Below are 13065 nucleotides of genomic sequence, written 5' to 3' on the forward strand. Positions count from 1 at the left end.
TTCACAACTTTTTGTATCCCTCTTGTGGTTTTGCATCCAAAATAAAGAAAGTAGGTTTTATTAATTAAATTTAGGACTTTTATATGTTTACATTATACTTGCAATGTGAACTTACATTTGCATTGTAGTCACACAAAAAGTGACAAATGTTATACAAATTTACAAAAAAAGTGAAAATATTGTATAGATTTTTCAAATGTATATAACATTTTCCTTAAATTTATTTATTTAGTATTCCAAAAATATAGTAAATATTTTATCTTGGGGGTGGGGGGCGAATCATATCTATTTATACGTTAGTCATAACTCATAACTATATTTTATTATTAAAATATAACTATAACTATAACTATGATGATAATGAGAGAAAAAATATTACTATGCGGTAAACAAATTGGTGATATAAGAAAAATATAAAATTTTGTGAAAAAATGATGATGAGAGAAATAAATAAATGAAATTTGAAGACTAAGAATGAAAAAGAAACACACACAAATTCAAGCAATGCTCATTGCATTTTACGATTGAGAACAAATTGTATTCTTAAAAAAAAAAAAAAATAAAAAAAAAAAAAAGGCACTTGGAGGCTAGGGATTTATTAGATTTTGGTAAAAGTGTGTTTTGTTTGGACGGAGTCCCCTTTGAGAAACTACTTAATATTGGAATTATAAATGGCTAAATGCAATCATTGTTAGATTTAAAAAAAAAAAAAAAAAAAAAAAAAAAAAACAATGGACTAACCTCTATGATATTTTTTTAAAAAGGAAAGTAATAAGATTTCATTAACCAAAAATTGAGCAAAACAACATTAAAAAAAATTAGCATGAACTATGAAGATGATGAACATCCATAGCTAATTGGAACCCTATAACCAGGGACTATCTTCTTTCTAATAGTTTAAAAACTCAATGTTCTTGACATGTCATGCAAGTAGGTGGGCCACTTAGTTATCTTTTCTTTTAGTATGATATGATTTAAACTAAGTTAAGAGTAGTCTTGCCTCATGTATTATGTGGCCTATGCAACTATGCTAGACCAATCTTCTTCCATTGACAACATGAAGGCTTTATAAATTTTTTTGGAGGGACCAATCATTGCATTTTGTAGAAGCCCAATTTATTTTTATACAGTACTATATAAGAGGGTTTCAAAAGATTATATGTCCTCCACCCCTGGCCTTAAGGGGGTCTGGGTGTTTGTTGTTGATCGTGATTTTGGCTCATAGTTAAAGTTATGGGGTTGCAATTAGTCTTGGGTAGTGATGAATTTAGTTTGCAATGGCCCAATTTTATCCAAGTTCAAACTTTGCTCCTCTTCTGAGCAAAAACTGTGCTCCTCTTCATTTATGATATAGGATCTTTCACAACATCTTGTATCCTTCTTGTTGTCTTGCATCCAAAATAAAGTAAACTAGATTTCATTAATTAAATTTAGGACTTTTATATGTTTACATTATATTTGCAATGTAAATTTAGATTTACATTGTGGTCACACAAAAAGTGACAAATGTTATATACATTTGCAAAAAGTGATAAATATTGTATAGATTTTGCTCTCTCTACAATATAAAACATTGTACGTGCAATGTAAAAAAGAATTTTTCTTGAATTTATTTATTTAGTATTCCAAAAATATAGTATTACTTTCTATTACTACATAATGGTAAATTTCATTTATTAAATTATGTGAGAGAGGAGGGAATCGTTGTAGAAGTATTTGCATTTTTCGAAAGTGAAACTTAAAATATTCACTTCCATTAATTTACTGGTGAAATAGTTATGAACTTTGAACCACCAAGTCCGAAAGGGATCTTCACACACATATACATTTAGATTAGGCTAGAGTAGAAATTCTATCTTGTAAAAAAAAAAAAAAAAAAAAAAAAGTCCGAAGTTTTGTTTTGTTTTTATTTTTTAAATTCCTCCAATCTCCATAGATCAAGACGCATTAATTTCATCACATCATGGTGTAAACGATCATCTAAATGAAATAATTAACAAAGCCAATTACTATAGCACATTAGAAGGATATATATTAATTAAATCCTAAGCCCTTTAATTTATTTAAAGTCTGAAAAAACTATTTCCAAATTCCAAGATGCAACGAACCCCTTTAACCTGTTCAATCCAACTCATTACATCCCTTAGCAAAGCAACATCAAGGATGTTTAGGTAGAGATAAGTCAAATAATGGAGAGAGCTAGACAGTAGCAATCAACCATTATCAGCTCAATTTTCTTTCGTGGGTTCTAAGACCATCCTCCAAAGATCAAATTATCAAATTGTTAACGCATAATAGGTTGTGGGCCTTAGGTCTACTTTGTTTACTTATATAATACACATACTTGTACTATACACTCTGCCTTTTATATAAAGGCACTCATGTATATTTTATCTTTTGAGAAATACAATACTATTCATTCAGTATTTCTAACATAGTATCAGAGCCACTACTCTGACATTTTCTTAGTAGTTTTCTCTCTATTGGTGTTACTCTATTCTCAACATCACTTCCGCCATCACAGTAGCCACTATAGCCACTCGTCGTTGAACCTCTAATGTCTCTTAGTCATCATCCTTGGGTTCTGGACCTGCAGTTACCGCTGTTGAGGAGTCCCACACCACAAAGACCACTCTTTCATTCATCACTGCTTGCTCTGATTAATTTTTTACAGGTACCACTATGATCATCTTGCGTCGATCTACTCGTTTGTGGAAGTCTTGCAGCCATCGAAGTCCTCACACTTCCTCACACATCGCCCAAGCAATCTGCGTCGAAGGTCACACACCTCACGCGCCATCAATTGAGTGCCACATCAACCCTAGCTTACGTTAGAATTGAGTCATTTACTTACGTCAACTACCACGCCAACCACTTATGTGCATCCTGCTGATGTCATCTCCACTAACCGTTGACCACGTCGTTGACTTTAACTGTGATTTGACTTTGACCGTTGACTTTTTATCTGGAGTTGACTTTTGCAGTCTAGGTTCTCCTTACCTAGTTTTTCACATAGATTTTATTTTTGCATATTGTGTCTCTAAATGGATAAAAATGATATTTTTCTTCCTCACCCCATTAATGCTATATTAGAGGGGAATAAGAATTACTTATTTTAGTCTCAAGCTATGTGCAGTTATCTTAAGGGTCATATGCTCTGGTAATATTGTGCTAGTCCAATCATTATTAATCCCGTCAAGGGGGCAGCTGAAGAAGATACTGCCTTCATCAGTCGCATGGTTGAATGGGATAGTCACAACCACATGATCCTCACTTGGATTCGAAACACTTCCATTTCCTCCATCTCTAATCTGTTGGGTAGCTTTAATGATGAAAAATCTGCATAGGATATGTTGGCCAAAAGATACTCCACTTCTCACAGATCCATGAAATATCAGTTAGTGGTTGAGTTGCATCAGCTTAGGCAAGAACCAGGGCAATCTATCAATGACTACTATGATCATCTTCGCTTCATTTGGGACCAAATTAACCTTTTTGATCCAACTTGGGCATGCTTGAAGGATGCTCAACGATATGCTACTGTTCAAGATAAATTTCATCTCTATGAATTCTTGATGTTGCTTCACAATGACTATGGGCCCATTCGAGGTCAGTTTCTTAATTGCAGTTTTCCTCCCTCTCTTGATACTACTATAAATGAGTTGATTGGAGAAGAAGCTTGTCTTGTAACCCTTCAAACCCAGAATAAGCTTAATGTTCTGGCTACTGCTCCCTTTGCTCCCCCCACAGAGCAACCTTTGCAATCAGGGTTTAATGCCTCTAGCTTTGGCAATCATTGCAAGCAGTCCAACAAAAAGTTTTGTAACTATTGCAAGCGTCCTGGCCACACTATTGAGACTTGTTACCGTCGCAACAAATCTACTGCTGTTGTTGCTAATACTGAGTCTACTCCACCAATGTCTTTTGTTTCAGCTGAGTCATAGTCTTCTGGATCCACTATCAACCTCTTCTCCATTGAACTACAGGACATCATAGCTCAAGAAATTCATATGGCTGGTAATGCATCTCTTTCCACTACTCCCTCAATTTTACCCAGTAAGTCTCACTCTTGGCTTTAAATCATAAAAGAATATTGAATTTGACTTATTAGGAAAATATATAATCAAAAGATACAATAATGAAATAAAAAAATGGACATATTTTAAAAATATCAACACAAAGAAGAGTTATTTCATTTAGAGAACAATATTATGAAAAATTCAAAAAAATTGAAATGAAAATAATTTAGATAATTTTGAATGTACATAATTTTTCCCAAATAAATCTATCAAAATTAAGAGATACATTTTAGAACATTCATGTATAAAAAAAAAATATTCTATTTGTTTATTTCTTTCTTTAATAAAGTATTGAATTTCTATACTTCAGTTGTTAGATAAAATGAGACTTGAGAGAGGATAATTCAAACCCTAGTTCTCCTTATAAAAGAGATTATGTAACGTACATTACTCTAGAGATTCCTCCATATAGGTGTGTATGAGACTGGAAGATTACACACATCTGAGAGAATAGTTCAATGCTCAAAGATAAAGCCTAAATTACAATTTACACATTTAAAGTTTTGAATAATTTTGATTTGTCCCCTAAAGTTTCTAAATATAGATCTATACCCCTAACAATTACATATCATTTGGATTTAAGTCATTTCGTCAATGTGTCGTTTGAGGTGTCAATTGAGTGCTAAAAAAATAATTATAATGATTGAATCTTTTAAGTTACAATATATTAATAAATTGAGTCAATATTCAAATAAAAACCTAAATTATAAATCATAAAAGAATATTGAATTTGACTTATTAGGAAAATATATAATCAAAAGATGCAATAATGAAATAAAAAATTGGACATATATTAAATATGTCAACACAAAGATAAGAAGAGTTATTTCATTTAGAGAACAATATTATGAAAATCTCTAGAAAATTGAAATGAAAATAATATACATCATTTTGAATGTACATAATTTTTCCCAAATAAATCTATCAAAATTAAGAGATATATTTTAGAACATTTATGTATAATGAAATATATTCTATTAGTTGATTTCTTTCCTTAATAAAGTATTTAATTTCTATACTTCAATTGTTAGACACAATGAGATTTTAGAGGGGATAATTTAAACCCTAATTCTTCTTATAAAAGAGATTATATAATGCATATTCCTTTGGATTGAATCTAGAAAAATAATTGATTTTGAGTTTCACGAAAAAACTTGAATGTTTCCAAAAATATTGGATTACACATTATCCAACAAATTTGATTATGGTTGATTTGTAAGCTTAAACAATCTAATTAATGGGTGTGCCCATGCTAAGGATAATCATCATTATCATTGTCTTTCCAATTTTAATTCATAGGTTATTAGTAACTAAAATTTGTGGCATTATCATTATGAAAGTGCCACAAGGCCCCCACTAAACCTAGTCATTTAAGTCTGGTCCAGTTCAACTTATTTGGCACACTAGCCTTAGTCTACTCGAGTCAATCTTCGTAAATTGGGCCTTACTGGAAATTTTGAAAACCAAAATAATAGTGAGGGGGTTGTTGTTGTCGTAGGGGTGTGCAGCTAACTTGTCAAAACCGATCCGATTCAATCCAACCTATTGAATTGGGTCAGTTTTTAGGGGTTGGTGGGTTGGGTTAGATTGTGAATTTTTTTTTTCGAGTTGGGTTCGGGTTATAAGATTCACAAATTTGCCTAACCCGATCCAACCCACCTACATTTAATATATATTTAAATTTAAAAAAAAACATATTTAAAAATATATTATACAATTTTGTTATTTACTTTTTTGCCTCTCTTCTTGAATAAAACTCAAATCCTAAGTTCTCCTTGTTTAGTTTGTATTGGTTTGGTGTTATGCTTATGATTATTTAATTATAAATTTGCTTTTATTTGTGATGGAGATGTTCTAATGCTCAATTTAATAATAATAATAGTAAGTAAAAAAATTGTCCAACCTATGGGTTCAGCCCAATCCATGTGGATTGGTTTGAACCCCTATGATGGGTTGGGTTGAGTTGAATTTTTTTAACCCACCATGATAGGTTGGGTTAAAAAACCCCCCCTCAACCCAACCAATGCACACCCTTAGTTGTTGGTAACGTAATTTAAAAACAATTTTTCAATTTTTAAAACCTTAGAAATGGTAGTTCTCATTTTTAAATCATGTGTTTAGCAACAGGATTGTAAATACAATTTTCAAAATACAGTGTTAAAAAATAAAAACATGTATTTTGAAAATAGTTTTCGGTGACATTGTGGTAAGCATTTTTAAAAACATGGATTCCACCCAAATCTGACCTAACTGCACCTAACTGAAATAATCCCTCTCTCTCTCTCTCTCTCTCTCTCTCTCTCTCTCTCTCTCTCTCTCTCTCTCTCTCTCTCTCTCTCTCTCTCCAATTTTTTAAATTTTATGGCCTGTTTGGAAGTTTAAAAAAGGAGGGGGAGTAGAGTAGAGGGAGGGAAAGTAATTCAATTATCTTGTTTGAAAGTTTTTTAAGGAATGAGGGGGAGGAGTTTGGAGGGGTTTAGAAGGGTTTCAACCACCTTTAACCCCTCATTTTTAATTCTCCCAAATTGGAGAGATTTGGAGGGAGAGTAGAGTAGAGTAGATAAATTATTGACTAGATAAATTTCCCAATTTACCCTTTCTAAATTAATAATAGACCAATGTTGCAAGTCCATTTTCAAATAGGGGTAAATTTGTCTATTTTAATCATTTCTTCTCCTCTCTATCCTAATTTTTAAAACATCCAAACAAGGGGAAGGGCTAATTACTCCCTTTCCCCTTACTAATTTTAAAAACATCCAAATAAAGTGGAGGGGAACCATTCCCCTCTCCTCTCCTCTCCACTACTCTCCTCCCCTCTCTAAACTTCCAAATAGGCCATTAATCTTAGTCGAAGGTTAGGTTTGTGGGAATTTTTCTTTGATATTAAGTCTTGGGATTTTAAAGGTTTAGGTAAGTGATAGTTAATTGAATATTTTTGAATTTGAGGTTAATTTCAACATGGGTTTTGTTGTAGATAAGTGTTATGCATACCTCCATGGAGTAAGTAATCTATACATTGTATGGGTATGTTTATTGTTACTTGCAAATTGTGGTTGTTAGATTGGTAGATAATCGGGTGGGGTTAGCAACATGGAGATGGGACGAAGAGAGAAAGATGTTGCCGTTAGTTCTTGTATGAAGAAAGAGAGTGGTTTCACTTTTCCTTTAATAACTTTTACTTGTCATAAAAAAAAAAAAAAAAAAAAAAAAAAAAAAAAAATCCTCAAAATTGAAACGTGGTCCTAAACAAAACTTTTGTGTTTTTAGTTCTTATAAATTTGTCCTAGTAAAATGGTACCAAACACACTTTTACTCTTACCTAAGAAGCCCAAAAGTTAAAGAAAATAAATTATATTTTAACCTAAATTCTTTTAAGGCCATTGGTTTATATAATATTTTTAAAAACTTTTTATTGAAAAAAAAATAGTAACTAATTTTTTTGACTTTTTTTTAATATTTTTCATAAAAAAATTACAAAAATTTTCTAAAATTATCCACTAACAAAGATCCTAAAATGAACCGTTAACTGTTATCCATACCCGATCATTAAATGTACACAAATTTGAGTCTATAAATTTGTCTGATTGTCCGAAGGTAAACGAGGAAAGCAAAACTATGGCAACGTTGCAGTATTGGGCTTTAAGAAAAGTCAGTAAAAAACATGTCATTACCTAAACTTGTCCTGAAGTTGGGCCGTCCTTAGTCAAAACTGAACCCAAATGGCACTTGATTGAAATATCTTTGGGTCTCAGCTTTATAACCTAAGGAAAATGTTGCCCCATTCGCTTAATATGGGCCTAGAGTCCAATCACTCAATATGCCCCCTTTTGAAATACCTTTGTGAAACATTTTTTGAACCCAGTGGAATAATTTTTGAGGTAGTGACATATTTGTGATTAATGTATAATAAAAGTGGTGTCATTTGAAGGTTGTTGGTATCCATTTTTGCAAAACATTTTCACAAGCCCTGCTTTCTTGTGAGCTCAATTTATAAATTATATTTTATGTTATTCTTTTAAGCATGATCTAAGTCTATGCGACATATTGAGAGAAATTGAAAAAGTGTGGTTTGGAGGGTATGGATCGGTTTCTTTCGGACCTTTTGCATGAGCCATCCCATGTGTGCTACCAAGTGGACAAGGGACACTAGTAGCACTTTAGGCTCATGGAGGAGGTCTTGTACCTAAAATTTCATCTCCAAAAGAGCTTTTACGCACTGACTGTTTGTGGCCTAAAGTTTTTGCCCTAAACCATTTTTTTCCTTTAAAACATAGTTGGCTCTCATTGGCCAACTCCAACTATTAGCCTTCACTTATGTGAGTAATCCAATAATCTAAAATGATTGACTGAAGGCAGTTGATTAGAGCAAACCCCTTTTATTTTATGAATCACGTTAAAAGCATGTCAAACTCTTCCCTAAACAAAAGCAATCCAAGCCAAGACACTAAATTAGTGTCATGAGGGATAAAAGCCTCTTCTACTACCAAAAAACCAGTCATTAGCAACATCCCAAGCTCAATATAAAACTCTCTTTTTAGCTCAAAAACCAACCAATTCACGTTCTACCCTTAGAGTTGAAATTTTAGAGCAAAAACCCATTCGGCTAGCTAACATTCTCACAATTCTGAAGTTTAGGGGTGAAAATATGGGTACAGGGGAACCTTCTCTCTCTTCCTTACAACCTCTCTCAAATTTCCTCTTCTTGCTAATTGTGAGTCGAAGTTTCAGATTTGTGTACTTTTTCTACATTTTTTTTGTATTTCAGTTATGACATTTTGATTTCTCTCTTGTTAAATCACCATTAGCCTTTTGTTCATTATACATTTGGAATTTTGGACTTAATTTTCAACAAATAAACATTTCTAACAAACCCAAGGGGAGATTTGAGCTAATCTTGTATTTTTGGCCATTGTTGCAAAAACATCCTCAACAAAAGTTTAAGTGAAAATAATATTAATTTAATCACAACTTGTCATTTTAACAACCCCAAAGGGTTAGTTTAGCTGTCTAGTTGTTCACAAGGCCTCATGAGATACATGAAGTTTTGAATTCAGAACTCCTAACAAGTATCTTGAAACCACTCTAAAGATTCTTCTATGTAGGTGTGTATGGGACTAGAAGGCAACACATATCTAAGAGAATAGCCCAATGCTCAAAGAGCTTCCGACACTTTTTTTTTTCAATGTCATTTTAACAAATTGTGAATAAAATTGTGTTTGTTAACTTTCAACTCAAATTTGTACATCATTAAACTTAAACAACAATTTATTTACTAAATGAAAGCTGAAGATATTCAGCCCCCAAACTTAATCTCACATATAAGATGAAATGTCTTCAAGTTAGAAGCATATATGGTTTAAAAAATGGGATTCGACAAAACCAAAAAAGAAAGAAAGAAAACTCAAATAAATTAACACACCACCAATCATTCCATTTATTTTAGAGTGTACAAAACCACAAACTCAAACACCAAACAGAAGATGTTTTGTACCAAAGGAAATTGTGGAGAGAGAGAGAGAGAGAGAGAGAGAGAGAGAGAGAGAGAGAAATTAAAGAGAAAACGCACTAAGCGTTGAGGAACATAAGAGAAAAATCAAAGGAACATGCGAATTACAAACTTAACACAAGTGGGATGAATCTTGAATGCAGAACAAACTGCCATGCATGAAAGCCCTATTTACGAGCCATGCCCGGTTCAGGAATTGGAGCTGCTCCGTTTGGGCTCATTATCGTTTCATAGGATTTCTTCCAACCTTTATATATGACACCCATCACAAGAACAAAAACACAAAAAAAGAGATTAAAAATAAAGAATAATAGATCATGTTTGATTATTATTAAAAGCTTGTGTTGGAATATTTTTTAAAGATTAAAATATTTTTTTTGAGTAATGCTACAAACACAAATATTTTTTACAAACTGTTGATGTGGTGAGTGATTATTGGTAAATGAAAAAATGATGTTAATAGTGGACCCAGATGAGAACTAGTATGAATTTGCCACATTAATAAGTTGTAAAAATATTGTAAAATAGTTTGTGGACTCTATTTTGTTAAATACTGATTTAAGTGATTTAATAGAAATTAGTTTTCTTTCTTTGATGTCTTTCCTATTATGAGTTGGCTAAATCAATGCCTATTGATTAGCAAAATTTTCCATAGTTTGGACTTTGGAGCCTTTAAAACTAATTGAATATTTTCCTTATTAAATCTTTTACTTTGCCATCAATATTAGCTTATCATCTATAATTTATTGTGAAAATATTGTAGATTTAGCATTTTTTTATTTGATCTATAAGAAACTGATATCTCAACAATTGTGAAAATATTGTAATAATAACAAGTGTTACAACATTTTCAAAAAGCATTTATTTTCGATTGTGATTAGTCACAGTCTCATATTTTATTATTTTATTCAACCTATAAGAAATTGACACTTCAATAATTAAGAAAATATTGTGAAATTTGTTGTGTCAGTTATAAGAAAAAAAAAGCACAAACCAAAATGGCGTGATTGAAAAAAAAAAAAAAAAAAAACAAAACAAAATACAAAACGGTGAGTTTTTACTCACCAATTGACAAAACTAAAATTTTGCTTCTACTGGGTTGGTTTTAAAGGTGCATTTGGTAGTTAAAGTTTTTACAACAAATTTTTAGCGGTAAATTATTAATGATTCTAATTTGAACTTATCATTGAAATTTTTTTCCACTAATATTAGCAATAATAAATTGTCACTTAAGATTTATTGTAAAAATGTTGTGAACATAATATTTTTTAACATTTAACATTAAAAATTTTTCTTTCTCACCCAAACTTACCTTTTGGCTTGTTATACATAAGACAAAAGTTTGAATAAACCAAATTAAAGCAGTGTAGCTAGAGTCATAACATTTAACATTAAAAAATTTTCTTTCTCACCCAAGTTAACCTTTTGGCTTGTTATACAAAAGACAAAAGTTGAATAAATCAAAAAGCAGTGTCAAAAACATATTATGTCCGAGAAGATATAGACCACTGTGTAATATTTTATGACCGAGTTTTTTGTTATAGATATAGCGAGTGTCAAAAACATAACAATAGATTTATTTGGCCAAAGCAATAAAAAGGAACTTTATTGCTAAGGATTCATCTGATTTTTAATTGGCAAGTACCCTTTACTATATATATATATATATATATATATAGACCAGTGGATAATATATTCTATGACCGGGTTTTTTGATATAGAATATAGCAAGTGTCAAAAGCATAATGTTTCCCCTTGACCTTTGCACGCAGTAGCTATTTTCAGAAACCTTTGCTTTGTCATTTTTCACTTCTTTTGAGAATATATATGTTTTTCATATATTATATTCCTGGATAAAAAGAAAGTATTACTTTGAGAAGCTTCATATCCGATAAGCTAGGTAGGTTTGTATGGATAATCAGTAAGGTAGTTAGGTTGTTGTATCTTAAAGGTGGTATGCACAATATTGTTAATCTACTAAACCGAAAATCTCATACACAATGTATCGTCTCAAGATAATAACATAATTCATGCCTCAACTCCGTCTTCTAAAAACTTATGAATTAACAGTAAATTATTTTCATGTTATGAGATAACTTTAGAATAATGCTACAGTTATAAACTATTTTACAATATTTTTACAAACTATTGATGTGACAAATTTTTATTAGTTCTAATATGAGTCCACCACTAACATCACATTTATGTTTATCAATAATTATTTGAAAATTATTAAAGTCACATTAGCAATTTGTAAAAATGTTATAAAATAGTTTGTGTATGTAACATTATTCATAATTTTAAAGCATCATGGACATAATATCTCTCAACTGTTTTATAATTTTATGGCAAATTCTAATTTATGTGATATATAATTATTTAAGTAATATTTTGAAGATTATTTATTTATCAATTATTGTTCTGAGGGACAGCAGCTTGTAGTTCAGCTGTGCATGTAAACTTATGGCCCAATATGTAGTGTAGCAGATAGGAAAATGTTAAAGTCACGAACTATTATACCTCCTACTGGATCCATATGACGGTTTTTGAGCTCGCGGTGCTCTTGGCAAAGAGCGCAAAAACAGCATAGGTGATGGACAAAGCAATCCCCGCAGGACACGCATGGTTGTTCTGGCAACTCAAAGCGGTGTCTCAGTTTGGTTCGGTACGTGCATCCGTATAAAGTTGCGCCCAAAACCGGCACCAAAGTGAGAAGCGCCAAATAGTTTCGGCCTGCGTTATAAGCAGCTGCATGCAAAAAATAGCAGACGATAAACAGAATTTATAAGCATATAGAATCACCCCCATGACCATGACTCCATGAGACTGAAACTTTTTAACTTAAATCACAAATATTCTTTGTTGATGAGGTAGCGTATACATGTGTGCGCACACACACATATATATATATATAAAAGCACCATTTATTTCTCACACATAATAAACACTCACAAGTCACAAGTCATGATTTTGAACTTTGAATTCGTGACTTCAAGCTACGTTTTCTCTTGTTTTTTGTGTGTGTATACTATGTGTGTGTTAGTGTACTTTTCCCATAATGGCATAATCCCAAGCATATATATCATAAAACAATGACTAGAATTTGCTTACTTGTTCGTCCCTCGTCCACTATCTCAGCATTGCGGGCAAAGGTGAGGCAGGGACACACGCAGGTAACCCAGCCTTTGGAGAGAGAGAGAGAGAAAAGAATTTGTAAAAAAGATGAAGAAAGCATTTGAACTTGTAAAACAACACTATGAATAGATTCCACTACCCCAAAGGCCACCCATTGTATTCTAAACAAAATACAAGCAAAGATTTTCACATATCTGTTAGTATTTTAACCAAAAAATTACAGTTAATTTTACCATCAACTAAAAATTGAGTTATATGAAACACAACACTTCAATATTGAAATTTGCAATTTATGCATGTTGCTCAATTAGAAGTTCAAACAAGATGTTTGGGATTTTTTTTTTT

General features: G+C 31.7%; 2 protein-coding genes across 4 annotated transcripts in view; one reads left to right on the forward strand and one right to left on the reverse strand.

The window, feature by feature from the left end:
• The first annotated feature begins 3386 nt into the window (after positions 1-3386).
• LOC126719942 (uncharacterized) lies at positions 3387-3944 on the forward strand. Its single transcript, XM_050422440.1, has one exon. The coding sequence runs from the start codon at positions 3387-3389 to the stop codon at positions 3942-3944; it is 558 nt and encodes a 185-aa protein (XP_050278397.1).
• A 5541-nt stretch (positions 3945-9485) lies between these two features.
• LOC126718905 (protein PLANT CADMIUM RESISTANCE 7-like) overlaps positions 9486-13065 on the reverse strand; it is a 61223-nt gene continuing 57643 nt past the window's right edge. For 2 of the 3 annotated variants that reach the window (XM_050421299.1, XM_050421300.1), the window contains exons 2-4: positions 12697-12768; positions 12106-12333; positions 9486-9832 (exon numbers count right to left, since the gene is read on the reverse strand). In XM_050421299.1, coding sequence (XP_050277256.1) covers positions 9753-9832; positions 12106-12333; positions 12697-12768 — 380 coding nt within the window. In that variant the 3' untranslated portion in view covers positions 9486-9752. The remainder of the gene's footprint in view (positions 9833-12105; positions 12334-12696; positions 12769-13065) is intronic. The other variant, XM_050421302.1, reaches the window with a different exon arrangement.

The sequence above is a fragment of the Quercus robur genome, chromosome 3 (assembly GCF_932294415.1).
Source record: "Quercus robur chromosome 3, dhQueRobu3.1, whole genome shotgun sequence".
In the NCBI taxonomy this organism is placed as follows: Eukaryota; Viridiplantae; Streptophyta; class Magnoliopsida; order Fagales; family Fagaceae; genus Quercus; species Quercus robur.